The sequence below is a fragment of the Meles meles genome, chromosome 6, assembly GCF_922984935.1.
Source record: "Meles meles chromosome 6, mMelMel3.1 paternal haplotype, whole genome shotgun sequence".
In the NCBI taxonomy this organism is placed as follows: Eukaryota; Metazoa; Chordata; class Mammalia; order Carnivora; family Mustelidae; genus Meles; species Meles meles.
In genome coordinates this window covers 34,534,204-34,559,178 of record NC_060071.1, presented here as the reverse complement: position 1 = coordinate 34,559,178, position 24,975 = coordinate 34,534,204, and the positions used below count along the sequence as shown (strand labels likewise).

At 58.6% G+C, this 24,975-nt stretch overlaps 1 protein-coding gene across 1 annotated transcript; it reads left to right on the top strand.

Moving 5' to 3' along the window:
• The first annotated feature begins 1,016 nt into the window (after positions 1-1,016).
• Positions 1,017-24,601, top strand: LOXL1 (lysyl oxidase like 1). Its single transcript, XM_046007153.1, has 7 exons — positions 1,017-2,477; positions 16,311-16,419; positions 19,000-19,137; positions 19,591-19,747; positions 20,298-20,393; positions 22,001-22,116; positions 24,257-24,601. Exons 1-7 carry the CDS (start codon positions 1,322-1,324, stop codon positions 24,261-24,263), a joined length of 1,779 nt encoding a protein of 592 aa, XP_045863109.1. The 5' UTR covers positions 1,017-1,321; the 3' UTR covers positions 24,264-24,601.
• The last annotated feature ends 374 nt before the right edge of the window (positions 24,602-24,975 follow it).

Genomic DNA, 24,975 nt, shown 5'->3' with positions numbered 1-24,975 from the left:
GGCAAGTTCTTCCTACTTGGGGTATAAGCACAGGAGGGAAATTTCTGCCCTCCAGCTCAGGAGCAAGGTGGGACACGGCAGCCCAGGGGAGTCATTCAGAGGGTGACTTCTTGGATGCCAAGATGTCCAAACTTCTGGCATCCCTCCTATCTCTGCCATCATCAGACTGAGAAACTCCCAAAGCACTCTTGGGGACCATCTGGTCTAATCCCCCATTGATCAGAGTAAAGAAGGGGCTTCCCCAAGATCACCCAGTGAATTAATCCCAGCCTCAGGACTAGGCCTAGCTCTCCTGAGTCCCCCTTCCTGCTGTTCTACTCTGCGCCATATCAAAGACAGCCTCTGGGTCGCATTTTAACCACGGGCATACTCAGGACGTTGATTCAAGAGACACAGAGCAGAAACCTCCCAGATGGGATGCATAAGAGGCTGACCTCTCCCACGATTTCACAAGTTCTAGTCAGCACAAGGGCATCCACCCATTCTACAGATTGAGAGAGTAAGCACAAGAGATGTGCCAAGACAGGAAAAAGCCAAAGCTCCAGCCCCTTTGTACTCAGGCCTAAGCAACTGAGCTGCCCCTGGGGTCCAATATTAGGCTGAGCATCTCCTCAGGGAGGCCCACCAATGAGGAGGGTGTCCCTTAGCACTGACTTTGGGGAAGGGGTGTTCAGGGGGTCCTCGGGAGAGGCTGGTTCCTGGGGAGAGAGCAGGTAAGGTGGATGCTGGGTCCAAAGTGGAAAGGGCCCTAGGGATGCTGACACCCCAGCCGCGTTCTGCCTGCACCCCCAGAGGCCCCCTTCTAGTCCCTGCTTCATTCCCTTCCTCAGAGGCAGGTCTGCAGCTTGGCTGGAAGCTCCAGAGACTGAAGGAGCACAGCAGCTGTGGGACAAGCAGCATAGCTAAAACCCGGCGGGCCGTAGGGCCCCGCGGAGGAGGCCCCAGCGGGCGGACCGGGCTGCCCGAAACCTCCCAACGCTCCCAGCCTGTTGCTTATTCATTCAGAGTGGGAAAGCGCCAGCCCAGCGGCCAGCCAGTACCAGGCTGGCCATGTAAGTCTCCCAGGCAGTCCTGCCTGTCCCGTGCCCTGCAGAGAGCCTCGTGCTGCCCTGGGCACCGCCCCTGCCCTGCCCTGACCCCTTGGCCTCGAAATGCTGTCATCGGAGGAACTGTCCCGCTCGGGACAAGGCCAGGATGGACAAAGCTAGAGCCCAGGCAGGCAAGGAGCCGTCCTGTCCTCGAGGCCGTGGGAAGAGAAACACGCACAGGAGTACACTCCTGAGAGGTCCTCGGTCCACCAGGCCTCTGCAGAGGGGCCACCATGGCTCTAGCCCGAGCTGGCTGGCAGCTGGGGGCCCTGGTGTGGGGCGCCTGCCTCTGCGTCCTGGTGCACAGTCAGGAGGCGCGGCCGGGACAGGGCTCCGACGCGGGGCGCTGGAGGCAGCTGATTCAGTGGGAGAACAACGGGCAGGTGTACAGCCTGCTCAACTCTGGCTCAGAGTACCTGCCGCCCGGGCCACAGCGCACCGACAGTAGCTCCCGGGTGCTGCTGGCCGGCGCTCCCCAGGCCCCGCAGCGGCGCAGCCAAGGAGGCCTCCGGCGTCGGCAGGCCCCGTCGCTGCCCCTGCCCGGGCGCGTCGGCTCGGACACCGTGCGCGGCCAGGCGCGCCACCCGTTCGGCTTCGGCCAGGTGCCGGACAACTGGCGCGAGGTGGCCGTCGGGGACAGCACAGGCATGGCCCGGGTCCGCACCTCCGTCTCCCAGCAACGACACGGGGGCTCCGCCTCCTCGGTCTCGGCCTCGGCCTTCGCCACCACCTACCGCCAGCCGCCCTCCTTCCCGCAGCAGTTCCCCTACCCGCAGGCGCCCTTCGTCAGCCAGTACGAGACCTACGACCCCGCGTCGCGGACCTACGACCAGGGCTATGTGTACTACCGCGGCGGCGGCGGCGGCGCCGGGGCGGCGGCGGTGGCCTCGGCCGGTGTCATCTACCCCTACCAGCCGCGGGCGCGCTACGAGGAGTACGGCGGCGGCGAGGAGCAGCCTGAGTATCCGCCGCAGACCTTCTACCCCGCGCCGGAGAGGCCCTACGCTCCGCCGCCGCCGCCGCCGCAGCCCGCCGACGGCCTGGACCGCCGCTACTCGCACAGCCTCTACCACGAGGGCACCACCGGCTTCGAACAGGCCTACCCGGAGCCGGGCCCCGACGCGCCGCCCGCGATAGGCGGCGGAGGCGGTGGCGGTGCCTACGCCGGCGACCCCCGCCTCGGCTGGTACCCGCCCTATGCCAACGTGCCGCCGGAGGCCTACGTCCCGCCTCGGGCCGTGGAGCCGCAGCCCCCCTTCCGCGTGCTGGAGCCGCCCTACCTGCCCGTGCGCAGCTCGGACGCGCCCCCGCCAGGAGGGGAGCGCAGCGGCGCGCAGCAGGGCCGCCTCAGCGTGGGCAGCGTGTACCGGCCCAACCAGAACGGCCGCGGTGAGTACCTTCCCGTGCCCCGCCGACCGCCCTGCGGTCACAGCCACGGCCACAGCCGCGCGGTCCGTGGGCCTCCCCTGAGCTGTGCCTCCCCACCGTCACCGTGCGTCCCACCTCCGGACCTCCCCAGGTCCACGCATTATTAGCTGCCGGATTCAGCCAGGCAGGCTTGGGCTCTGACCCTGGCTGGAGAGGTCAGGGGTGGAGGGACTGGCTGGGCTTGAGACTGAGGCACCTTCCAGACCTGGTGTGGGTTCTCTGGGGACAAAGGGAAGGAGTGCTTCTTCCTGCCCCTCCATCATTTCAGTAGGGCCTGACTTCCAGCCCTGGAGATGCCCCTATGCCAGCCTGGCAGGGGGAAGCAGGGAGTATCAGCATCAGAAACCTGGATCTTCAGGGTCAGAAAGGCCTTGGGGATGCCTCTGGAGGTGTGGCAAGGTCCCAGCCACTAGCATCTGTGAGCTTGGCCTGGATGAGCAGAAGGTTAGGGAGGCCACTCTGGCTGCAGGCGGGAGTCCAGACTAGATGACAGAGTTCCCGCAGGGGACACTGCCAGGGCCAGACAGGAGAGGTATTGAGGCACCCGCCAGAGGTGAAAAATTTAAGGGGATGTCAACAAGCTCAGGAATCAAGAAAAGTAATATTTTAATGCCTTTTAGGTCAAAAATGAATGCAAACATCTAAAAAAACCTGTGATGAGCAAAAGATCCAGCTTTTACGTAGAATTAGTAACGGTGCCATGCAAAGCCATACTGGAGCCTGAGGCAAACTGATCCTGTCTTTATGTGAGATTCTGATATTTGGTTCATCGCAGATTTTTCTGGCACTGATCTTGATTTTTAGAAGTGTTGCCACAAATACTACTTCTCGTGGTTACTGAGTTTTTTGGTGCCCAGGCCAGTAGCTCCCTCATTTCACGTGGTCCTGGAGGAGAGCCCCAGGAGGGAGCTGTAGACAAGCCTCCCTCTGGTATTTTCTGGGGGAAGGGGGACTGTGAAGATATGACCTGGTCTTGGAAAGGCCCAAACCATCTGTACATATGAACACAGCGAAGGGGAAACTCTCTGTCTTCAGACAGAGAACCCCCCACACAGGGGGGCTACTGTGGTGAGGGCCTACTAGGGGCCTGCCCAAGGCTAGATGGCTATTGGCCCATCCTCTGCTGTCCCAGAGTTCCCTTTTCTGCCTCTGTATCTGCAAGCCCAAAGTCAGCTTCAACGAAGGTTTTCCGTTCAGTCCCTTCAGGCTGCAGTCAGTGCCCCAGTTCTCTGCCCGACTCCAACGTTGCCGGGCCAGGCTCGCCAGGTGAGGGCTGAACCCGGCAGGGCCCAGGGACCCAGGGGCACAGCCCCAACCTTTGCTTCTCTACCTCCGTCAGCTCAGGGACTGCTGGCTTGTCTCCAGCCACACCAACCTAGGTGAGAGGCTACTGCGCAGGGGCCGGAGGGGGAGGGGGCAGCGTGGTTCTGTCTCCCTCGGGGTTGCCAGAGTCCAAGGCTAGGGGAGAGGCGTGTCCTCGCTGGTAGCACCCACTGCCTCACATCCACGGCATAGCACTCAAGTTGGGTGCCAAATCCCACTTGCAGAACCTGCAGGGGCCTCGGGGCAGGAGCCTGATGGGGGCGCCCTTGTGGGATGGGATGAAGGTTGTGTCCTCCTGCCCACTGTGGCCCCACCCACATCTGGTCCTCACTGAGACTTTGTGCGTCCCGGCAGCAGGGTGCTCTAAGTTGGGCATCATCTGCTCCTAGAGCTCCTTGGAGGAGAGGGCATCCCACCTTATAGGGTAGTAAGCTTTCGCAGTGGCTTTCTTAGGCTCTGTGACCTCAGAGTGGGGCTCGGCTGGAAGTGGCCCACTTCTGGGCATGGGAGAAGTCGGAGGTTTCCAGTGCTACAGCACCACCGGCAGAGCTAAGCCTGGGCCTCGGCCTCTGCGTGCCAAACCAGTGGGGTTTTCTAGGGACTCTCTTTGGCCTGACAGTTCTTAAAGTTCAAAGGCGACCGGCCAGGGCTAAGGCCATGTCTGGAGTGAGGGCACTTGGTGCTTATCAGAGTCTCCGGTCTTGACCCTGAGCCCCATAGTTGGTTTGGGGTTAAAAGTGTGCTGGTAAGCATCACATTCCATCCCTGCTGGGGGTCAGGGGAGGCATAGCAAAGGGGGCACATGAGTGCTGTGATTGGGCAGGCATTGGAGGCATGAGCTAGGGGAGCCCAGACGAAGGGACTCCCCGGTCAGGGGCTGGGGGCTCAGGGAGGACTTCCCGGAGGAGAAGGTACATGTGCATTGCTGCAGGTGATGGCCATTGGCACCCTCCAGGTGCTCCTTCCCCTAGTCATGGGGGCGGGGGCGTGGCGTGTGGGGTGGGAGGGAGTGTGGGGGCGCAGGCTACTTTGGGGCTCACAGAGAGACCAAGGAAGGAGGAGTACCTTCTCTCTCATCATTGACTCCCCCTTCCCACCCTGCTAGGCCCAGACCATGGAAAAATCCCAGTTAAGAGAAGGCCAAGTCTTGTGCTTGAGATCAGACCCCCAGGCCTGGTGTGGGAGTCCAGGGCAGATTCTCTGGGACTGACCTCATTCCTCCTGGCCACACACCCAGGGGTCTGAGGCTGGGTGCTGGCAGCCTGTGTGTGTGTGGGCGTGGATGTGTCCTCACAACACCAAACACATGTGCGCTCCGCCCACATCCCTCCACGTCTGGGCGGTTTCCAAGCGTCTGTCCAGAGCCCGGGTTTATTCCTCTGGCGCCTGCACCCTCTTCCCTCCCACCCAGTGCTGGGGCTGCCTGGGCCTCCTGCAATCCCATTGTCTCCAACTCTGGAACTTGTAACTGGATAGACCAGGAAACAGAGGCCCAGAGAGGGTCACATACTTTGCCTGGCTCTCAGCAAATCCGTGCAGACGCCTGGAGGGTGGCAGGCGGCTTCCCAAACCTAGCTGTGTCCCCTGCACTGTGCCTCGCCCTCCACCGTGGCCAGGCCCTCCCTTCCTGGCCTCCTATCCCTGCCCCTGCCCACCCCCCCTCCCCACCCCATCCCCTCACGGCCTCAGCTTTTCTGAGCTGGTGGTCTTTGGACCAACTAAGGTGACTCCTGGTCCCTGAAGACCCCAGCTCTTCCCTCAGGCCTCCCCCTCCCACTCCTGGCCGGCTTCACTGGTCCTGGAAACCCCGTGAAAACAATATGGAGCAGGCTCCCTGGCCATTCTCCTGGGCCTCGAGGATGGATGGCTGTGCAAGCCTTGCCTGGCATGGCCCTCCATCCCTGTCTCCACACGGCCAATCAAAGCCCAGGAGGAAGCCCTGGCTGCCTCCTCCCTGCTCCCCTGCTCCCAGCCTCTCCCTGGCCAGCCCCTCTACAGAGCTGACCATATTATTCTCCTGCTCAAGAATGTTGTGGGGCTCCTGAAGGCCTTCAGGACAAAATAAATACCTTAGCCTACTGCTCCAAAAGCAGGGGCACCTTCTTTCTTTCTTTCTCGCCGTCTCACATCCCCACAGCCTCATGGGAACCAGACTGCTCCCCGGCCTGGAGTTTGCACCTCCCCATACACGCAGAGGTGTTCCTCGCGTCCTCCCCTCTCCATCTAGTCTCCTGCACCCAAGAAGCTAGACAGGACCCCTTCATTCCCGACAGTAGCCCTGGCTCCCTGCCCCCCTCCCCCGCTCCCTACACCTGGGCCAGCTCCCAACCCCCACCTCCCCTTCTCCAGTCACCTCCCTACCTCCTCAGACTTGGAGTAGATGCAGAGACAGGCAGAAGCTGGCCTCTAGCCCCGAAGCATCCAGAGTTCGAGCCCCAGGTCAGGGATGATAATAACAAGCAGGCCATCTGCTGAGGAGCACCCGCTGAGCCGGGTGGCTAAACCATGCAGTGTCACTCATGGCCGCCCGGAGAGGGGGCACGGTGCTCCTCTGGCACCCAGGGCAGCCTCCCCACCCACATGGCCGAGCCAGAGCTCAGGCCCAGCCTGTCATCCCTGCACTGCACCCAGATGACCCCAGGAGGACCCACACACCACCTGTGAGCCAGGTGGGGCAGGCCGAGCACCTTGGCCTCCTCCAGCGGCTCTCTGGGCCTCAGTTTCCCCAGCTGCAACCAGGGGAGGGAGACTGACACTAGCATTTGTGGGCACTTGGTGCATCGCCGCCCTTAGTTCCCGCAGCTACCCCACGAGCCAGGTACCATTCTTTGTCCCATCTCATAGATGAGGCGACAGGCTCGTTCGCTGCTGTTCACCCAGCCTTTTAGTCCTGAAACCAGGTTGTGAGTCCTGCATGAACCCCCACCCCGAGTTCCTAACCCCCAGACCTAATTTTGTTTAACTTGGTGTATTCTTGCTTCTGCTGCACTCCTGGCTTGTTCACTCCTAAGCTGTTTGACTGTCCAGTTTGTGCCAGGCCCTGGCTGGGACGGACTGAGTCGGGCCAGCGGACCTGCAAGACTTCGGAAGCAGAGTCCCTCCCCGGTGTGGTGTTTGCGAAGACTCGCCGTTCTCACTCTAGACTCCAGAACACTTTTGTCACAAGCGCTTATATCGTGCTTTCTCGGTGTCTTCTACCCTTCCTGGAGCTCTACGGTTCAAGTCCTTTAATCCTCAGGGCAACCCTAGGTATTATTCACCAGCCGCATTTTGCAGACGAGCAAACTGAGGTTCTCAGAGGTTAAGAGGCTTGTCCAGGGTCACATCACTAGTGACGAGCAGAGCCAGGATCTCAGGTCAGCCTCCCTTCTTCCTTCCCTGAGGTTGTCCTGAGTGTTCCTTCAGAAAGAAGTGGAGCCTTCAGACCGAGAAAGCTGTTGAGAGGGGTCGGACAGGCTGTGGACACGGAGGGACCTGGGTCCTCTTCCTGCTCCCCTGTTTGGCCAAAGTCATTAGTGTCAGAACAAACAAGTTGTGTCCCGAGCAGTCTCCTCTCAGGCAGACTTCCTGTCTCCTCTGTTATCATCAGGTTGCAAGGCCACATCCTCTCTCCCCAGGTCCCAAACTGGACCATCCCCGCAAAAAGAGAGGGCTCCTATTTTAAATAACACTCACCAAAGCTGATATTTCTTGAACCCTGACTGTGCACAAGACATAATGCTAAGCGTTGGATTTTCACTTTCTCATTTAGTGCTGCCAGCAGCCTGGGGCGGCAGGTAGATAGTGTTATTGCTTGCCTCCCCCGCCCCCCCCCCCCCCCGCCTGCCTCCCTCCCCCACCACGGACCAGGAGCCCAAGGCCACAGAAGTTCATAAGTCATCCAAGGTCTCCGTGGATCAGAGCCAGATTCGGAGCCAGGCCTTCCCTCTCTCCTGCTGGACGGCTGAAGCCTCTCTCTTCTTGCCCCTCAGGGAAAGTCTATTTCCTTGTTTGTCTCAGGTCTAAAACCCCAGAAAGCCAAAATTTGGACTTTTGCCTTAAGTTCGCAGGCCCCACAAGCCTTTGGGGTGGTAGCAGAGCAGGGTGGGAATCGTTTGGGCCTTAGGGGCATCCTTCTTCCTCCCTCCTCTCCTAACCCCAGGGGTCCCCATCTCAGTGTCCTCTCAGCTCTGAAGGTGCACACACACCCACTCACACTCACACTCACACTCACACCTCTAGTAGTCCCAGCCTGAGTCCACTCCACTCTTCTCCAAGCCAAGAACACACGGAAAACTCCCCTGGGCAGTACCGGAATGGCAGGAGAGGAAGGCGGGGAGGAGGCGGGTGGTCCGCCCCTGCAGCCCACACCTGCTTCCAATTCCCATGCCAGGCATTCCTGCAGAACAGCCATCGGCTCAGAAGCAGGAAGGAGAGGCTGGGTCTGGTCCCCTCCCCTGCTCTGACCTACCAGCCTCCTCGCCAGAGGCAGCTGGACCCAGAGGGCCTTTCTGTATGGATTCAGAATTGCAGGGCCACCATTGGGCCTGGGTCTCTCTGACCCAGTTCCCTTGCTGACGAGCACTCAGGAACTGGTTATTTCCCCGTCACCTGGAAATGGGCTGCTGTCCGAACGCCAGAGCAGGAAGGGTCTCAGGTGGGGAAGGAAAGGTCCCAGAGGCCTTTGCCATCGAAGCCTCAGGAGACAACCAACCTCTCCTCCTGCTTGTAGACCAACAGCAACCATGGGTTGCTAATCCTCTTTTTTTTTTAAGATTTTATTTATTTATTTGACAAACAGAGATCACAAGTAGGCAGAGAGAGGCAGGCAGACAGGGAGGGGGAAGCAGATCCCCCCCCCCCCCCCCCCCCCGCTGAGCAGAGAGCCTGTTGCCAGTTGCCCTAACACTAAGCCTAACCCTAACCCAGGACCCTGGGATCATGACCTGAGCCAAAGGCAGAGGCTTTAATCCACTGAGCCACCCAGGCGCCCCTAATCCTCTTTCAAAAGAAAGGACTTTTGGAATCAGTGCCAACCTTTGCTTGGTAATGAAGTCTGCTCACGCAGACAGATGCCACAAGGCCCTGAAGGTGTTTGTGCCTGTGGTCGCCAGGGCCCACAGGGGCCAGCCCCAGGCTGTGTACAGAGAAGTCGGGGGTGTGCCAGAGCCAAGCCTGTCCTTATGAAGGTCTCGGCACAGAAGCCAGAAACCAGGCCACAGGACATCCCCCACCCACCACCCTCTCACGGATGTCTCCTGCTCCCACCTGCTACGCGCAGACACCTGGGCCCACAGCTGGGTAGCAGGCAAAGGGCAGTCCCTCCCCTGAATGGAGATTCATCCACTCAGGAACTATTACTGAGTGTCTTACTGTGTGCTGGGCACAGGCTAGAGCTGAATCTTCCTTAACAAAAAGAAAGACACAAAACCCTTGCCTTTGCGGACATATTTTCATGCATAAACATAATACATAGGGAAATGATAAAATGTGCTAAGGACTGTGGGAAAGTGGAGATAATTAAGATCTGGCATGGGGAGGGGGAGGGAGCAGGTTGCAAAGATGGTTAAGGTACGCCTCCTGAAGGTGACATTTGAGCAGAGACAAAGGAGGCGAATGAGTGAGGCACACAACATCAGGAAGAGCATTCCAGGAAGGGGAAACAGCCAGTGCAAAGGTCCGGAGGCAGGAATTCCCTGGGGGTTTCAAGTGTGTTCCCATCTGTTTGGAGCAGAGCAGGACAGGAGTCAGGGGCGTGATAAGAGGCAAGCCAGAGAGGCCATGGGACCGTGGAGGCCACTGGGAGGACTTAGGCTTTTATGCCCCCTACACTAGGGAGCACTGCAGGCTTTGAGCTGGGCAGTGACATTTAAACAGGGCCCCTCACCGCTGGGCTGGGATGGGCAGTGGGGAGGCTGGTGGAGAGATGCTGGCAGGGGTGATGGCACCAGGCAGGCTAATGGTTGAGGTTGTGGGAAGTCAGGTTCAGGATCTAGTCTGGAGATGGAGCTGTTGGGATTTCCCTATGGGCTGGACGTGGGGTGTAAGAGAAAGAGGTCAGGCATGAACACAAAGGTTTGGAGCCTGTGCAGCTGGAAGAATGAAGCTGCCATGAGCTGAGAGGGGAAGGCAGTGGGCTGAGCAGGTTTTATAAGAAAGATGGAAGTTCGAGTCCATGTGAAGGGCCTGAGGGGCAGGGAGAGACCCAGGGGACTGAAGCATCCACAAAGGCTCCTGGAGGTAGGGCTAGGGGGACCCCTGCAGACTTGCAGGGGAGCAGAAAGCAGCAGGGCCCTGTGTTCACAGCGCGGGGAGAGTGTGAGGGAGTGAGGTATGCAAGGAGGCAGCTGACTGGCTGGGTCAGTGTGGAAGGCAACTGACCTCCCCAGAGGTTAATGTCAGCCTGCTCCCAGCTCAGCCCCAGCCCACGTCCAGGGCAGTCGCCGAGATGAACAAACCCTCACAGATCCCCTTCTCAGAGTTGGGCCCTCAAAGGAAGGGTGAGGTGGTCACGGCCCCTGGACTGTCTCCACCCACTGAGGGGGGCAGATGTGTGCTGGCAGAGGGGATAGTCAGCACTGACAAGGTAGGGTCTGGGGCCTAAAGACTGTGAACCCCTGCAAGGTCGTGTGTGTGTGTGCGCGCGCGCATGCCCTCATGTGTGCAGAATTCCAAAATATGGCATCAGGGGCTGGGGCAGGAGAGGTCTGGTGTGCGAGGGAGCTGCCTCCTGACCCTTCAGGCTATGAGATCTGGAAGGCTCTGTTAGGGCCAGACCACGGAAGGCCTTAGCTGCCGCCCTGAGAAGTCAGGGCCCAATTCTGTAGGCGGTGGGGAGCCCTTGCGGGTTTTGAGCCTGGTGTTAGGGCTGTCAGAGCTCCTTTGCCTGGGCTGGGACTGTCCCTTCCCAGCAGGACGCAGGGAATCCTGCAGTCACCTTGCCCACCCGATCATCACACAGGTGCGGCCCCTCCAGGCCAGCCCGGACAGTCTCATGTCCTGATTACGAGATGATGAGTTCACAGGGCTCGGAGCTCCCAGCTCCCAGCCTGTAGGCCCTGTCGTCTCCTCTTTACGCAAGACCGAGCTCTGTGAGCTTGCCCCTTTTCCCTACCTCAGGGCTCCTCCAGAGTCTGGCTGCTGAGCCAAAACATCCCACCCCACACAGCTCTCACTGCCCGCCTGCTGACCGGTTCCTGCTGGACCTTGTTTATCCTCCAGCCCCCGAGACTCAAGAGATTAGGACCATCTTGCATTCCTTGCTCCTTCCTCTGTGGCTTGGGAGCGGGAGGCCTGGAGAGGAAAGCATTCAAAGGGGCCAAGGTTTATGGAACCACAAAAAGGGGGAAGCCAAGAGGGGAAACAGGTGAGGTGTGGGCAAGCGACAGGAACGCAACCACAGGCCCTCCGCACTGGGCGGCCTCCAGGAGCTGCCGGGAGGGAGGGACCGGAGTTCTTCTGAAGCAGGAAGGATTTAGGTCAGACAGTGGGAGAATTTCCTGGCTGCTGAAGAATCGTCTGCGGAGGTTGTAAGAGGTCTGGGCTCCTGCCCGAGGCTGGGGAAGAGACTGAAGAGCTCCTGAAAAGTGTTTTCATCTCCAGGTGTTTTGGGAGCCATCGAACGCCTCCTCACGGCTCCTCTGCAGGTTAGCATAGTCTCTCTCCGTCGTCCAGGTGGGGAAATCGGGCCTAAGGTTTACCCACCCAGGGACTGAATGAGAGGGCAAACTTGCCTTCTGGTGTCTTCCCCAGAGAAGGCCCCAGCCGGGTCCTGCCAGGGAAGAAGGAGATAGGCCTCAAGTTCCCGCAGGCTGACCCAGGGGCCAGCCTAGGGTGGGGAGCATGGCAGGCTGGTCCTGAGGGCCTAGTGAAGGGGCCTGCATCACCCTCAGAGGAGGTTGCCAGGGTTGGAGCAGGAATGTGGAATGCAGAAGGTCCTTATCCTGGGTTCTGGGTCTTCCCTGCCCAGGAGGGTCTGATGGGGACGAGGGTGCCTCCAGGGCTGCCTGCAGAATGGCCTTGGGACCCCGATTCACTTACACACAGCCCTTCCCCCGCAGAGAAGACTGGCTTCAGCCATCCCCGGGGACTCTACTGCTCTCTGCCTCTGTGTTTGTCCAGCCCTGGTCTGGACTCTACATCCCAAGTCACTGTGTGTCCAACCCCCACGATCAGCACTTTGCTTCTGGGGAACAGTGCCCACAGGGTCCTTGGCCAGAGCCCTTCCAGGCTTTGCATGGGATAGAGGACAAGCAGAGCTGGATGAATGGAGGCAGTGGGGACTGGTGAGGGGGTAGGCCGGCCCTGGGTCCCACAGAAATTCTGTGGCAGAGGAGGGTAAGCCGCCAGGCTCCTATCTCCCTCTTGGGATGGGATGGCGGGATGCTGATGGTGACCAAGGACCCCTTGGGTAGCCTCAGTAAACCATACACCGAGACTGTCTATGGTTGGTCCCACCTTGGGACCCAACCCCAGAAGACTGGCCATAGTGGCCACAGAGGGCACTCCCTAGGAGCCCTATTTAGCCATGACAAATCCTGAGCTAGGTAGACCCTAGTTTATGTTGATGGAAAAATCAAGAAATGGAATGAGATTCTAAGACAATCTCATTTATATGTTTCAAGAATGCATGCCTGCCTCCAATACACTGCAGGTTGTATACAGAAACACAAATGTCCGAGGATATGTCAGAGGGGTCGGGTGACAATGAAAAGCAAAAAAAAAAAAAAAAAAAAAAAATGTTATTCCAAGAGAGGGGCCTTGCCCAGACCAGCGATAATGGTTAGTTTGCTCTGATGTTAGAACTGTAATTAATTCAGTGTCTGCATTTAGAGAAATGGGGGTCTCTGGGAGGTGTTGTCATTGGAACCCACTTTCTAGAGGCTCCAGCGCTGGGCCCCAGGGCTGGATGATTCCATATATTCTGGATAAAAGATCGCAGCCCCTCCTCAAAATGACATCCGCACCACTGAGTGTTCTTCTTACCCTCTCCTGGGGATCTTCCACACACCTCTTGGGATAGGGGATGGGCACACCGTTCTACTGTAGTGACACTTCAGGCAACATGGGCCATCATGCCCGGAAGGCCTGGTTGGACCTCCCAAGCCAGAAACAGCAAGTCAGTCCCCTCTCCCTACATCCGCAAGCCCCTGCTTACACCTTCCCTCCCCCACTTCTAACAACACAGGGGTGCCCTCTCAATCCCCCAGGGCTGAGAGCCCAAGCCTGGGGGCCCACTGCTCCTATAAGCTGATGCAGTGCCTCATAGGAGAGCAGGCGGAGCAGGAGGCATTGTTCCAGCTGAGGGAGGGGCCTGCGGTGCCCAGGGACCTCTGACCAGAGTAAGGAGACCCCGCCTGAACTCCCAAGGCTACTCTCTTTTCCAGCAGCTTCCCCGGTGTGACAGAGGTGGAGCGTGGCCAGGGGGAGCCTGTTAGGGGAAACACGGGACCCCTGTGCTGGTCAGAGATACAGAACAAAGAAAAGAAAAGAATGGTAGGAGTGGTTCCATGTAGGGTCTAGAAAAGGCATAACTATCTACAGTGTTTAAAAAAGAGGAGTAACGGTTACTTGGGGTGGTGGAGGAGGAAAGGGGGATTTACCAGGAAGGAATAGCAGGGAACTTTCAGGGATGATGAAAACAGTACAGAGCTTGATGGTGGGCGTGGTCCCAAGTGGGCACCGTTTGTCAAAATTTACCAAAGCTGTATACCTTAAGTCTGCATTTCTGTGTCTAGATTACACTTCCAGAAAGCTCATTTTTATAAAAAGAATGATAGGTGGAGTGCTAGGAGGGGGTGGGGAGCTTCTCCTAGGGCTGCTGCCTACTCGCTGTGCAACCATGGGCAAATTCATTGCCTTCTCTGATCCTTGGTCCCTCCAGCACTTCTGTGTGCCCTGGTGCCTTGCGGGGGACAGGGTACAGAGCACACCCAGTCTTTGGAACAGTAAAGCCACTTAGGATGAGAGAAACTTGCCTGAGAGAGGCCAATATGATGGGCAGGCAGTCAGCCCCAAAGCGTGGCGCATTGCCTGCTAACAGTGTGAGTGGGACCTTGTCCCTGCCCTCAGAGAGTGCAGAGTCTGGAGGGAAGTAAACCCAGGTAAATACAATGAAATCCAACTACAGATCAAGACAGATCTAGTGGTGAGACAGACTTTATGTGTGGTCTGGAATATCACAGCCAGTCAGGGAGGACTTCTTGGAGCAGGAGGCACCTGTGAATCTGAGATTCTTCAACAGTAAGAGGAAGATGGTCTCTAGGGCCGGGCCAGAGCTCAGGTTGTGAGGACCAGCTCTGAGGCGCCTGTCCATGGTCTTCCTTCCAAATCCCCACACGTAGACGATACAGAGGCCCCTCCCCCATAGCTTTGGAGCTTATAAAACCAAACCCAACCCACCCACTCAGTTACAGTAAAAAGGATTCATGATGTCAAAGCAATTCCTTAAGAAGTGTTTCAAGTACAGAGTTTTTAGTACATACTCTGGGGACAAACAATGAGTTTGAGGCTCAGAGTTGCTGATAGGATCCAACCGTGGTGTGTTCAGGCTCAGTATAAGACCAGGGTCAGGGCTCAGCCATAAGCCAGAAGGGGCACCAGCCCTTGCTGGGCCTCAGTACCTCTGGCCTCTTACTCAGCTGGCTCTTGGAACCTTGCTGGACTGCCCAGCCAGCTCATGGAATGGCCTGGAGGGGAAGGGTCGGGCCAGAAAAGCTTTGAGGAGCCATCTGCACACTGTTTATTGAAACCGGGCCTGGGGTGGGGGAGGCAGGCCATCTGGTGCCAAATACTGGGTCTCATGAGGCTTCTGGCCGGCTAACCCACCCCCACACGTTGCTGCGGGAGAAGCACTTTGATGATGGAGAAGGGGACCGCTCCTGTCTTCCTCACCTTCCCGCACCAGAGGCTTCCGGGTACCAGAGGGTGAGAAGCAGCTTGGCAACGAGGTGGGCCCTTGCTTTGAGGGCCCAAGGGTCCCCGGGGAAATGACTGCAGGCATTCCTGGAGCTTGAGTAATGGGACCTCGGCTGGCCGAGACGGCCCCCCTCAGCCAGGAGCCACCTCATCCCCACCCACCCTGCGCTCCAAGCTTCCTCTTCATTCCGAGTAGGTGAGATCACGCTGGCTGCGGGGACCGGCCTCCCGCATGGGGCCCAGGACTGGGGTGAGCGGGCTGGGGGCTCAGAGCCCAGGGGATGGGCGAGGGTGGGGGGGTCTGCCTCACCTTCGGGACCCAAAAACCGACGAGAGGGTTTTGGCAGCAAGAAGAGGGGCTGGAATGCTTTGGCAGGACTCAAGTCCCCGCACCTTTCTTGCCCCTCAAGAGCAGAGGGCTTGTGCTCCCTTAATGCCGGAATCCTGGGAGCCTGAGGGCGAGGGGACGGAGAGGCCCCAGGCTCACTCACCCTGAAGTCCTCGGCCAAGCTGGGTGAGAGCCAGGGGCTCAGGAGCCCCCCTGCCCACCTCCCAGCCACCCCGGGCCCCACCAGCCCCTGTGCTCCCAGCAGCCACGTCAGATCGTTCCTTCTCTATTCCGATGCGGACTGGGTCTGGACACCTGAGTTTGGTTTCTGCTCAGTCCAAATAATCCACCTGGGATCACCTCAGGCACGGAGGTGGGGGAGGTGCGGAGGGACAGGCCCCTGGCTCTCGCCTGTCCCGGGGAGCAAGTGATCACAGGGGCTGAGCAGACTCCAGACTTCCCCTGGGCCCTGCAGAGGAGGCAGCCAGGCCCCTCGGGTTGCAGACAGAGGAGGGTGCCGTCAGGTCTGGGGGCCGATGGCAAGAAGAAAGGAATCCTGAGAAGGTCAGGCTAGGTGCCCAGGCTGAGAATCGTGCCCCGTCAGCAGCCTACTCTGGGGATGTGTTTTCCTACTCGCCCTACCCTTCCGCCCACCCCACTTGTGCCGACCACCATTCACCTGGCTCTGCCCGTGAGCTCTCTGGGAGCCACTTGGGGCCAGAGCCCAGGGCTCTCCTGGTGGTTCGGGAAGAATGCAGAAGGCATCTGGAGGCTGGTGTCCAGAGGCCTGGGGAACGAGGACATGGAGGGAGTGCCTCTGTCAGGAAATTGCTTGATTCAGTCCTGTCTCCAGGCCCCTGTTCATGTGGCTCTCCCGCCAAGAGTACCCTTTCCTGTTCTCTGGCTCACCAGACTCCAGCCTGCCTCCCAGGCTTCGCTCCTATCCCAGGTCCTATCCCCCTGGAAGCAGGGATCTCAGAAGTTCCCACAGCATGGGGGGCTCCAGAAGAGAGCCCCTGTTCCTTGAACTCCCTGGCCCACACCTGAGCCCAGGGGGAATTGTTCCAATCAATGCCCCTAGCTCGGGTTAGGTAGCTTCTTGGAGGAGGTGACAGCCTATACAGGGGAAGGAGCATGGCAAAGGGTAGTTGCAGCTGAAGGGGTCTCTGGGCATTAGCTGCGGCCAGCCTGACACCCGTCGATGCCAACTCTTTCCCCTTCCTCCATCTCTCCCACTCCATCTCCAGGTCTCCCCGACTTGGTCCCAGACCCCAACTACGTGCAAGCCTCCACTTATGTGCAGAGAGCCCATCTCTACTCCCTGCGCTGTGCTGCGGAGGAAAAGTGTCTGGCCAGGTAAGGGGCCGAGGCTGAAGTGTGGAACATGGGGACAGTCTCTGGGGAGTCACCCGAGCCCGTGCTCTTGCCGGTCAGGCTGCCCACAAGCTGAATGACCCTGGCCAAGCCCTTCAGCCTCTTGGGACCCTGACCTCTTCATCTGGGAGTCTCGCCTACCCCCAGGGAGCCAAGAGGGGAGGGGGACAAGCGAGCATTTCCATAGAGGTCATGAGACAAGGAACTTTACTATGGCCTTGAATGTTCACACCAGCCCTGAAGGTATGTGTTTTTCCACTCAGGCAGCTGAGGAGCAAAGAGAGGACTAGAACCTTCCCACTCCCCCAGGAGAAGGTGCTCCCACAAGGATGCAGGGAAGCCCAGTGGGGGAAACGAGACTTGAGGATAGAGGGCAGGAGTTCAGAGCCATCCCCAGAGGACAGGTGTGGCTCTCCAGCCGGGGCAGAGGGCACACATGACAGAGACCTCAGTGGGGAGAGAGGACAAGGAGACCAGTTTGCAAGACTATGGAAGGAGAGCCCCGCCGGCTCTCCCTAATTCCTGGGTGACCCTATTGCCTGCCGAGCTTGCTCCCGAATGTATGAACTGCAAACATTCTGTTCAAATACCTGCGCTGCGGGGCCATCTCCCTGTGCTGAAAGAATTCGTTAAAGACGACATCGTCCTGCCTCGTCTATTGACGACCCTCTATGCTGGAGAGCACCTATTTTTCTTTGTTACTTGCTGCCCTTTTTTTGTTTTTGCATTTGAATGCTTTATTAACTTTTACTCTTCAGTGTGCCAGAAGGCCGTCAGATTCTCAGCATTTTCCCGCTTACAGAACTGCCGCCCCTCAGGGTAGCTCACCCACAAGGCGTCATCTGTCCATCATGAGCTAAGGTGCTTGTACCAGAATGTGACTTCGCTCACTGCTTCCTTGGCCCAGAATGTCTTGCCCTTGATCACAGGTAACCAAAACCAGGGAAGACGAGACTGCGGATATAGGGGTCCACTATACCACTCTGTCGGCCTGCGCATTCAGGTCTGGTCTCGTCAGTTGTCCCCGGGAAGAGAGCATCATGATCCCATTCCCGCTGCAATCCCTCCGGCAGGGATTGCACCTCACAGCCTCCGTGGCAGCCCACCGAGGCTGAGTTTTGAGGAGTTTTGAGTCAAAGACAAATTACCATTCCCTGTTCACGGAGCATCCTGCGGGCCCAGGCCCGAGCTCCCAGACGGGCTAGGGAGCGGGGCGCGGGGCACAGACCTAGCGACCCAGCAGAACTGAGGCTGAGCTGGCAGGGCTCTCCGCGATCATCGACAGTACGGGCTGCAGAGCGCAGCCAGCGCACAGGCTGCCGCCGAACGGAGACAAGGAGAGGGACTCGCTCCAAGTCTCACCGCGAGACTGTGGCCAAGCTGGGCCTTGAACCTAGGCCCTGATGGGTTCCCATGGTGTGCTGAGCTGAACAGAAGGGCAGGATTGAACTGAACAGAGGGAAGGAGAATGTTTTGTTCCAACCCAGACACAGACGGATTCCAAGCCTCCCCCAGACAAGGCCAAGGGCCTTATGTCCTGGCAGACAGGAGATGTCCTCTCGGAGAGCGAGCTAATCCCTGCAACTGGCTGCCTCCTGCCTCTGGCTTCAGGACCCAGACCTTCAGGGGTGCCAGGGAAGTGCCCCTGAGGCCAGCCAGGACAGCTGTCAGCAGGCCTCCGGGGAGGGGAGGAGCCTCGGTCAGGCCCTGCACACATGTGTGTCTGTGTCTGTGTTGGGCTGTCTGTCTCGCTCCCCTTGCTGCTGCCCCTCTTTCCTCTCTCTCTCCCTTCCTCTTCTTACAAAGCTTCTCTCAGTCTTGGCAGCTGCGCAGTCAGGGAAAGGTGGCCTAGTCACACTAACATAGCCCAGGGGGCCTGTGGTATCAGGCTGGGCCACAGGAGGTGCTGCTGGAGCTCACAGGCAGTCAAGATGCCTGTGAGTGAGGCAATCAAGGCAGACTTCCTGAATGAGGGAACCTGAGTTAGGCCTAGGAGGCTGGGTGAGTTCTGGCTCAAACACGGGCATCAATATAGCTTAGCAGGAGAGAAGTCTGCTCGAGAAACAGTGTTAGGAGCTGGAACCCCAGGATGTGTGGGGGAGCAGCAGGGCAGACAGGATTGGGAAAGTGAAACGGCTTTGACACTGAAGAGCCCGCACCTGAGACATGGCGTACTTGGGTCAACAGTCAGGGCTCAGTCCCCTTATCGGAATCTCCTGGATAGGGCCACTTTCAAAAAGCCCTCCAAAGATTTCGATATGCCTCTCTCCCCACCCCCACCCCCAGGCTGTCCCCAGCAGAGAGTCACCTGCAGGTGCGATTGTCCTTGTCAGGCCCCATGCCACTTGAGAAAGACTTCCCTGGTAGCTGCCGGCCACAGGCTGGAAGCCAGAAAGAAGCGGACAGCCTCTCTCCTGCGCTCAGGAGAGATGGGGAGAGGCCTGAGCCTCGGCCACAGGACGGGGAGTCCGTGGAGAGGAACTTCAGGGACGGGTGGGCCCATTCTGGGCATCAGTGTCCCCTGATCCAGCCCCACTCTGCTCTCCCCACCTGTCCCTGCAGCACAGCCTACACTCCTGAGGCCACCGACTACGACGTGCGGGTGCTGCTACGCTTCCCCCAGCGCGTGAAGAACCAGGGCACCGCGGACTTCCTCCCCAACCGGCCAAGGCACACGTGGGAATGGCACAGCTGCCATCAGTAAGTGGGGCCCCTCCCGTGGGGCGGGGCCTTGGTGCCTGAGCTCCTCCCCCAACTTGGTGCTTTGGGCGGAACCCATGCTGGTGGGAGGGCCTGCGGTGGATCCACACCACCACCACTACCCCCCACCCCAGGCAAGAGTTCCCTAGCTAAAGCTCCCTGGAGGAGGATGGGTGTTAAGGGGGAATGTCTAGAATACAGGGAATGGTCCAAGGGAGGCTAGCCCAGATGGGAGCCCAGCAAGGAAGTGAGGGCTCCAGAGGAGGAGCTCTCCCTGGGTGATCTGGCTGGGAGCAGCCCCAGAGACACTGCCCTGGGGGACACAGGGGACCAAGGAGCCCCATGAGCCCAGACTGGTCAGGAGTCTGGGTCACAGCAGGCTCTCCAGGCCCGTCTCAGGAAGCGCAGGGGTGACTAGGCCCCCTTGTCTCTCCTCCCGTCCTCTGCCCCCAGACACTACCACAGCATGGATGAGTTCAGCCACTATGACCTGCTGGATGCAGCCACAGGCAAGAAGGTGGCGGAGGGCCACAAGGCCAGCTTCTGCCTGGAGGACAGCACCTGTGACTTCGGCAACCTCAAGCGCTACGCGTGCACTTCTCATACGCAGGTCCGGGCTGGGCGAGAGGGCCAAGGCGGGGACCCAGAGGTCTGGGGACAAAGCCCTGCCCAAGGGAGCAGGGGTGGGGGGCGGGGAAGCAGAGAGCAATGCCCAGCTGGGCCTGTGCCAAGGCTCCTGGCCACTCCACTCCATGGCAGCAAGGGTCTTCTCACCCGTCGTCGGGTCACCATGGGGTCCCTTCCTGCATCACTCCCAGGCGTGTCCGCCTGTGGAAAGAAAGGAACATTCCAATGAAGTCTAGATGGCATGGTGTTCCATTGCCTGTTTGTCCACCCAAATGCACCTTTCTGTCAGTCTGTCCAGGTATCCACAGAACATCTGTCTATCCTGCCCGTCTGTCTCTTCATCTGTTCCTCCGTCCAACTCCCCAGGCATCCCCCTCCTTCTGTCCCTCCCAGCTGGCTGTTACACCTCCCTATCTTCTGTCTGGTCCATCCACCCGGTGGGCTCTGGAAGGGAGGAAGGAGGGGCCCAGACTGCTGGAGTGGCTCTGAGCAGGGCCCAGCACCCCAGCCTTGACTCCTGTCCCTCTTCCCAGGGTCTGAGCCCCGGCTGCTATGACACTTACAATGCGGACATCGACTGCCAGTGGATTGACATAACGGATGTGCAGCCCGGGAACTACATCCTCAAGGTGGGCCTCCTGGTCCAAGGCGCTCCCTCCTGCCTGCCCCTCCCATTCCATGTTCCTGCTCCGGGGATGTGCTCTGGCCTCTAGGGCATTCCCTCTTCCCCAGCTGTGGAGCAGAGGCAGCAGCCTGGACATCACGTGGAGGTCTCCTCTTCCCATTGGAGGGTATTGGCCTCAAGCCAACAGAGCCTCCCTTTCCATAAGAAAATGAACCTTCGGCCTAGGTGTGGCGATGTTAGAGGGGATAGTGACCCTGTCTTCCCTAGGGGACAGAGGAGGCTCTGTGCCATCTGCGAGAGGACATCGCCAGGCTCGAAAGAGAACCCCTGCTCCCCCCAGCGATATCTGCAAAGCCAAAGGCTTCTGGGACCAAGAGTCCCTTCTGGCCTGAACCCCTTCTCCAATGTCTGCTTGCTCCAATGCCACTTCCCCTGGGCGGGGTGGAGACAAGGAGAAAAGCACATCAAGGTCACATAGCCTAGCGTGGTACATCCACGCAAACTGCTCCGGGACCAGGGCATCATGGCCTCCTCCTTCGTGCAGGTGCGAAGCAAGGGCAGGGAACCTTCCTGTGTGCCCCCGGACCCGCCGTTCCACACCCTAAAGCACTACACAGAGCAGTGAGCAGTGAAGACGGGCTTGGGAGGCACGCTGACCCGCGTGAATGCGGCCCACTGGGAAAGCTGCACTGGGAACACAGCAGCCCAGAAGCCTCTGGTCACACCCAGAACCTGGCGGCTCCCAGCGGGCTCAGCAGCCCCTCTGCTCCGCCTCAGACCAGGGCCAGTGTTGGCAGGGCTGTTCTCCTTCCCGTGTTCAGCCACTCACCACATGTGTACACAGGCCCTCTGAGTTCCAGGCATTCGGGATTCAAACCACATCCGTAGCCCACACTTCCTGCCCTGGTGGTGGTGGGGGAGAATAAAGGGTTTAAAAGTAACATGTTCTTAGATATTCTGCAACTTAAGTCTGGTTGTAGCCGCCCCAGGGCAACCCGCGCCCCCCCGCCCCCCGCCCGGGTTGATCCAACATTCTGAAGGCTTCCTTCAGCTCTTCTCCAGACAAAAAGCACAGGTTACACCTGGGCCATCAACTCCGTGTCAGACATCCCGGCTCCAGGCTGGGAAATTCCACCTGACGGGGGACAGCCTTTGCCTGCGTCATCTTGATGGACGTGTGGTCAAAGGGTGTCGGCCTCGGGCTCAGGAGACCAGGCTCAGGATCCCTGCTCAGATCCCTCATTCACTGCTGTGTTCCGGGGGGCAGAGATTCAAACTCTCTGACCCTAAGCGCCCCATGCAGGGCCCACCTGGCCTGGGCTCTGGATCTGGGGCAGCCTCCCATCTTCCAGTCGGAGTGACCTGGTGCTGCTTTCTTCAACCACGCGCTGTCTCTTTCCTGTCTCTGCATCTCTCCACGTCTCTGCACCAGCGGATCTCGGTCTCCATAGCGCTCAGTCTCAAGTCATCGTTCTTGGTCCTCCCATCCCCTTCCCTCTGGCCCCTCCACATCTGTCTGTCTGCCTGCATCTCTACCACCTTCCCTGGTGAACAGGTGAGGGGCGGCCCTCTGACCCGATCTCTTTTCCCTTGGTGTCCTTTCTTCATCAGGTCCATGTGAACCCCAAGTACATCGTTCTGGAGTCCGACTTCACCAACAATGTGGTGAGATGCAACATTCACTACACAGGTCGCTATGTTTCTACGACAAACTGCAAAATCGTCCAGTAAGTGCTCACCCGTCATCCTCTCCTCAGTCCCTGTCCTCCCGGGGGAACAAGTGGGGCCACTTGAACCACTCAGGGCGAAGAGCCTTGTCCGTGCCACCCCCAGCTGAGTGCTCCTGGTGGGGCTCTGGGCCCAGATGGTGTGGCTCCCTAAGCTTTCTCAGCCGGGGAGGAGTGGGGGACCAGCAGAGGACAGTGTAACAGGGGGAAAGTCTGCAGTCCTGCTTCTGAGCTGTCTTCATTTTGTGGTATCGGGCAGGTCGCCTCATCTCTCTGAATTCCTTTTCTCAACTACAAAAGAGACCCTTCCCATGCAGGCTTGGGAGATTAAGAGATTGAAAGTCCTGCTGTGTGGTGTTGGAGAACCCTTCCGAGGGTGCCCGGCGAATGGCAGCTGTGTCTCTGTCAGGTGCATTCAAAGAAACAGCCCCAGATTAGAAGTGATTCTGTTGGGATAAGCTTCCCCCAGTGGCTGGGCCCAGGTGTACCGGAAACTGCAGGACTCTGGCCCAGGCCTCAGGCACATGGCTCTGGGGCGGGACCTTGGTTGCCACTGCTCCAGGCTGCCCTTCTGATTCCCCAGGTGAAATACTTTGCAGAGGGACCTTCTGCTTACAGATTCACCAAGAAACCCCCCGCCCCACTCCATGAGAATTTAAAATGTTTGATCAGCTCAAATCAACACTTTGCCATTAAAACAAAAACTAAAACAAAATAGACATAGTTCTAGAACTTCAATCCATCAGCTGGGGGACAAATGGCAGAGATTTCAAGGCCCAGAGAGACAAAAACATATGCTTATTAATGATTGACAGGTATGAAGTTTAGCCTGCGACCAGGCTCAGGGCTCAGTGTGTGACCAGGATTAAGACTCTGTGTGACCAGGATTAAGACACTGTGTGTCCAGAGTCAGGGCTCAATGTGTGACCAGGGTCAGAGCTCAGTGTGTGTCCAGGATTAGGGCTCAGTGTGAGACCAGGATTAGGGTTCACTGTGTGACCAGGATTAAGGCTCACTTTGTGTATCAGAGTCAGGACCTGTTTAGAGACAGCGCTTTTGCCCTTTAGCTGCGACCACTAAGCTAACTATTCACACACACACACCCCACCACCACCACCACCACTAGCCCATGTATATTAAAAACGAGAATAGCGGCCTTTAGTTCAGTATAGAGATTAGATTCCTCATAAACTGAATTTGATCAGACAGTCCAGGTCACAGAGTATATTTAAAACAGCTGATTCCTGCCCCATCCCCGGCACCGTGGCTCTTTTGTAGGCCTGGGTTTCTGACCCCCTCCCTCCCCAGGACCTGTGTCATTCAGCCGTTCCCAATTCAGGGGTCACCTAAATGGTAGAGGGTTTCTGGGAAGCAATTCCGTGGAAGGAGAAGGAGGAAGAAAGGAAGGGGCACACAAGAGAAGAAGGGGCCAAGGGGTGTGCAGGGAGGCAGGGAGCCTACGTCCCTCTTGTCCTGCCCGCCGCCGGGAAGGGCGGAATAAAACAGCATCCCTATTCCCAGCCATGCCATGAGCTAGGCTCCTCAACAAGGCAGACGGAGAAGCAGCCCCGTGGCCCCTCTGGCTCCCCCGGGGGCCTATGGGCCAAGGAAGGCGGAGGCCCTCCTTTCCAAGCCCTTTACATAAGTGCTTGGAAAGGCTCAAGTCTCATTAGAGCGTCTGTGGTACCCTGACCGCAGGCAGGCGGCCGGGCCAGGGCACAGGAAGCCGGATGCAGTGTTCCCAGAAAGGCCACGGGACTGACGCCTGTGGCTTGCGATCGTGTTTCTGAAGAGGAGGAAGGAGGCCTTTTTTAAAAAGTACTTTGTTAGAAAAAAATCAAGAAAGCGTTCCCAGACAGTAGCAGCTCTCCTAATGGCCTGGAGAACACTGTGGAACTCCGGGCACGGGGAGGGGGTGGTGTTGAGATGGCCCCTGCGTGGGTGGGAGAGGCCAGGACACCCCTCTTCTGGAGGTTGGGGCTGGCTGAGGGTTCCACCCGCACCTGCCCTCCCTCCCACGTGGGATCCGGGCCGTGGAAGGGGCGCCGTCCGCGGGGGATGCAGTGGCAGGCCTTGCTGACACTCAAAGGAGGAGGCCTGTCCCACAGCCTACCACTGACTGCTCGCTTTCTTTCCTTAGATCCTGATCTCATGGAGGATGGACAGACGGTCAATCTCCCTACTCCCCAAAGCCGGCCAGGCTCCCCCAGGAAGCCTCCTGCCAGGACCGACCCGGCCCGAGGGGCCCAACCCCCCACCCCCACCCCCACCCCACAGGCAGGGGCAGCTGGAAGCCACAGGCATCCCTCCCTGCCGGCCTCAGGGAGCAAACGCAGACCGAAACCACAGGGATTCCGGATGCCAGGCCCAATTTTGTACTTAACTTTTCTCTACAACGGTATTTTGTTGGTTGTTGGTTTTTATTTTTTATATTTTGGCCATATCACAGAGCAAGATTGCCCAGGCCTGGGCTGAATAAAACAAGGATTTTCTACTCTGTGGTTCAGCACTGTGGCCTGCCAGGCTGGGCTGGCCAGAGCGAGGTCGGGCTCAGGGGACGTCCTCCGGCTTCCTCTTTCCCCTAGCAGAATGTGGGAAGGACAGCCACCACCTGTCAGGACCACAGCTTGACCAGTGTGGAAACCCCGTGGGCTTATCCCAAGGCCAAGGCAGCTGTGTGACCAGGGGCCCACAGCCCTGCGGGAAGGACCCTGGGTGGGAGGGGTAGCTCTAGCCCACTCACCCCTACTCAGGGTCCCCCACTTCCCCCTCCCCTCCTCCTGCAGCCTCACGCTCCCACCCCCTCCCTTTCTCACACTGTCCCTCACTCTACCAGCCACCAAAGGCCTTACTCACATA

What these genes read in the sequence shown, in the direction of transcription:
- LOXL1 (XM_046007153.1), top strand. Translation starts at nt 1,322, where the DNA reads ATGGCTCTAGCCCGAGCTGGCTGGCAGCTGGGGGCCCTGGTGTGGGGC. An exon ending in CGTGCACTTCTCATACGCAG is followed by an intron (nt 19,748 to 20,297) that starts GTCCGGGCTGGG and finishes CCCTCTTCCCAG; the next exon opens with GGTCTGAGCCCCGGCTGCTA. An exon ending in CCGGGAACTACATCCTCAAG is followed by an intron (nt 20,394 to 22,000) that starts GTGGGCCTCCTG and finishes TTTCTTCATCAG; the next exon opens with GTCCATGTGAACCCCAAGTA.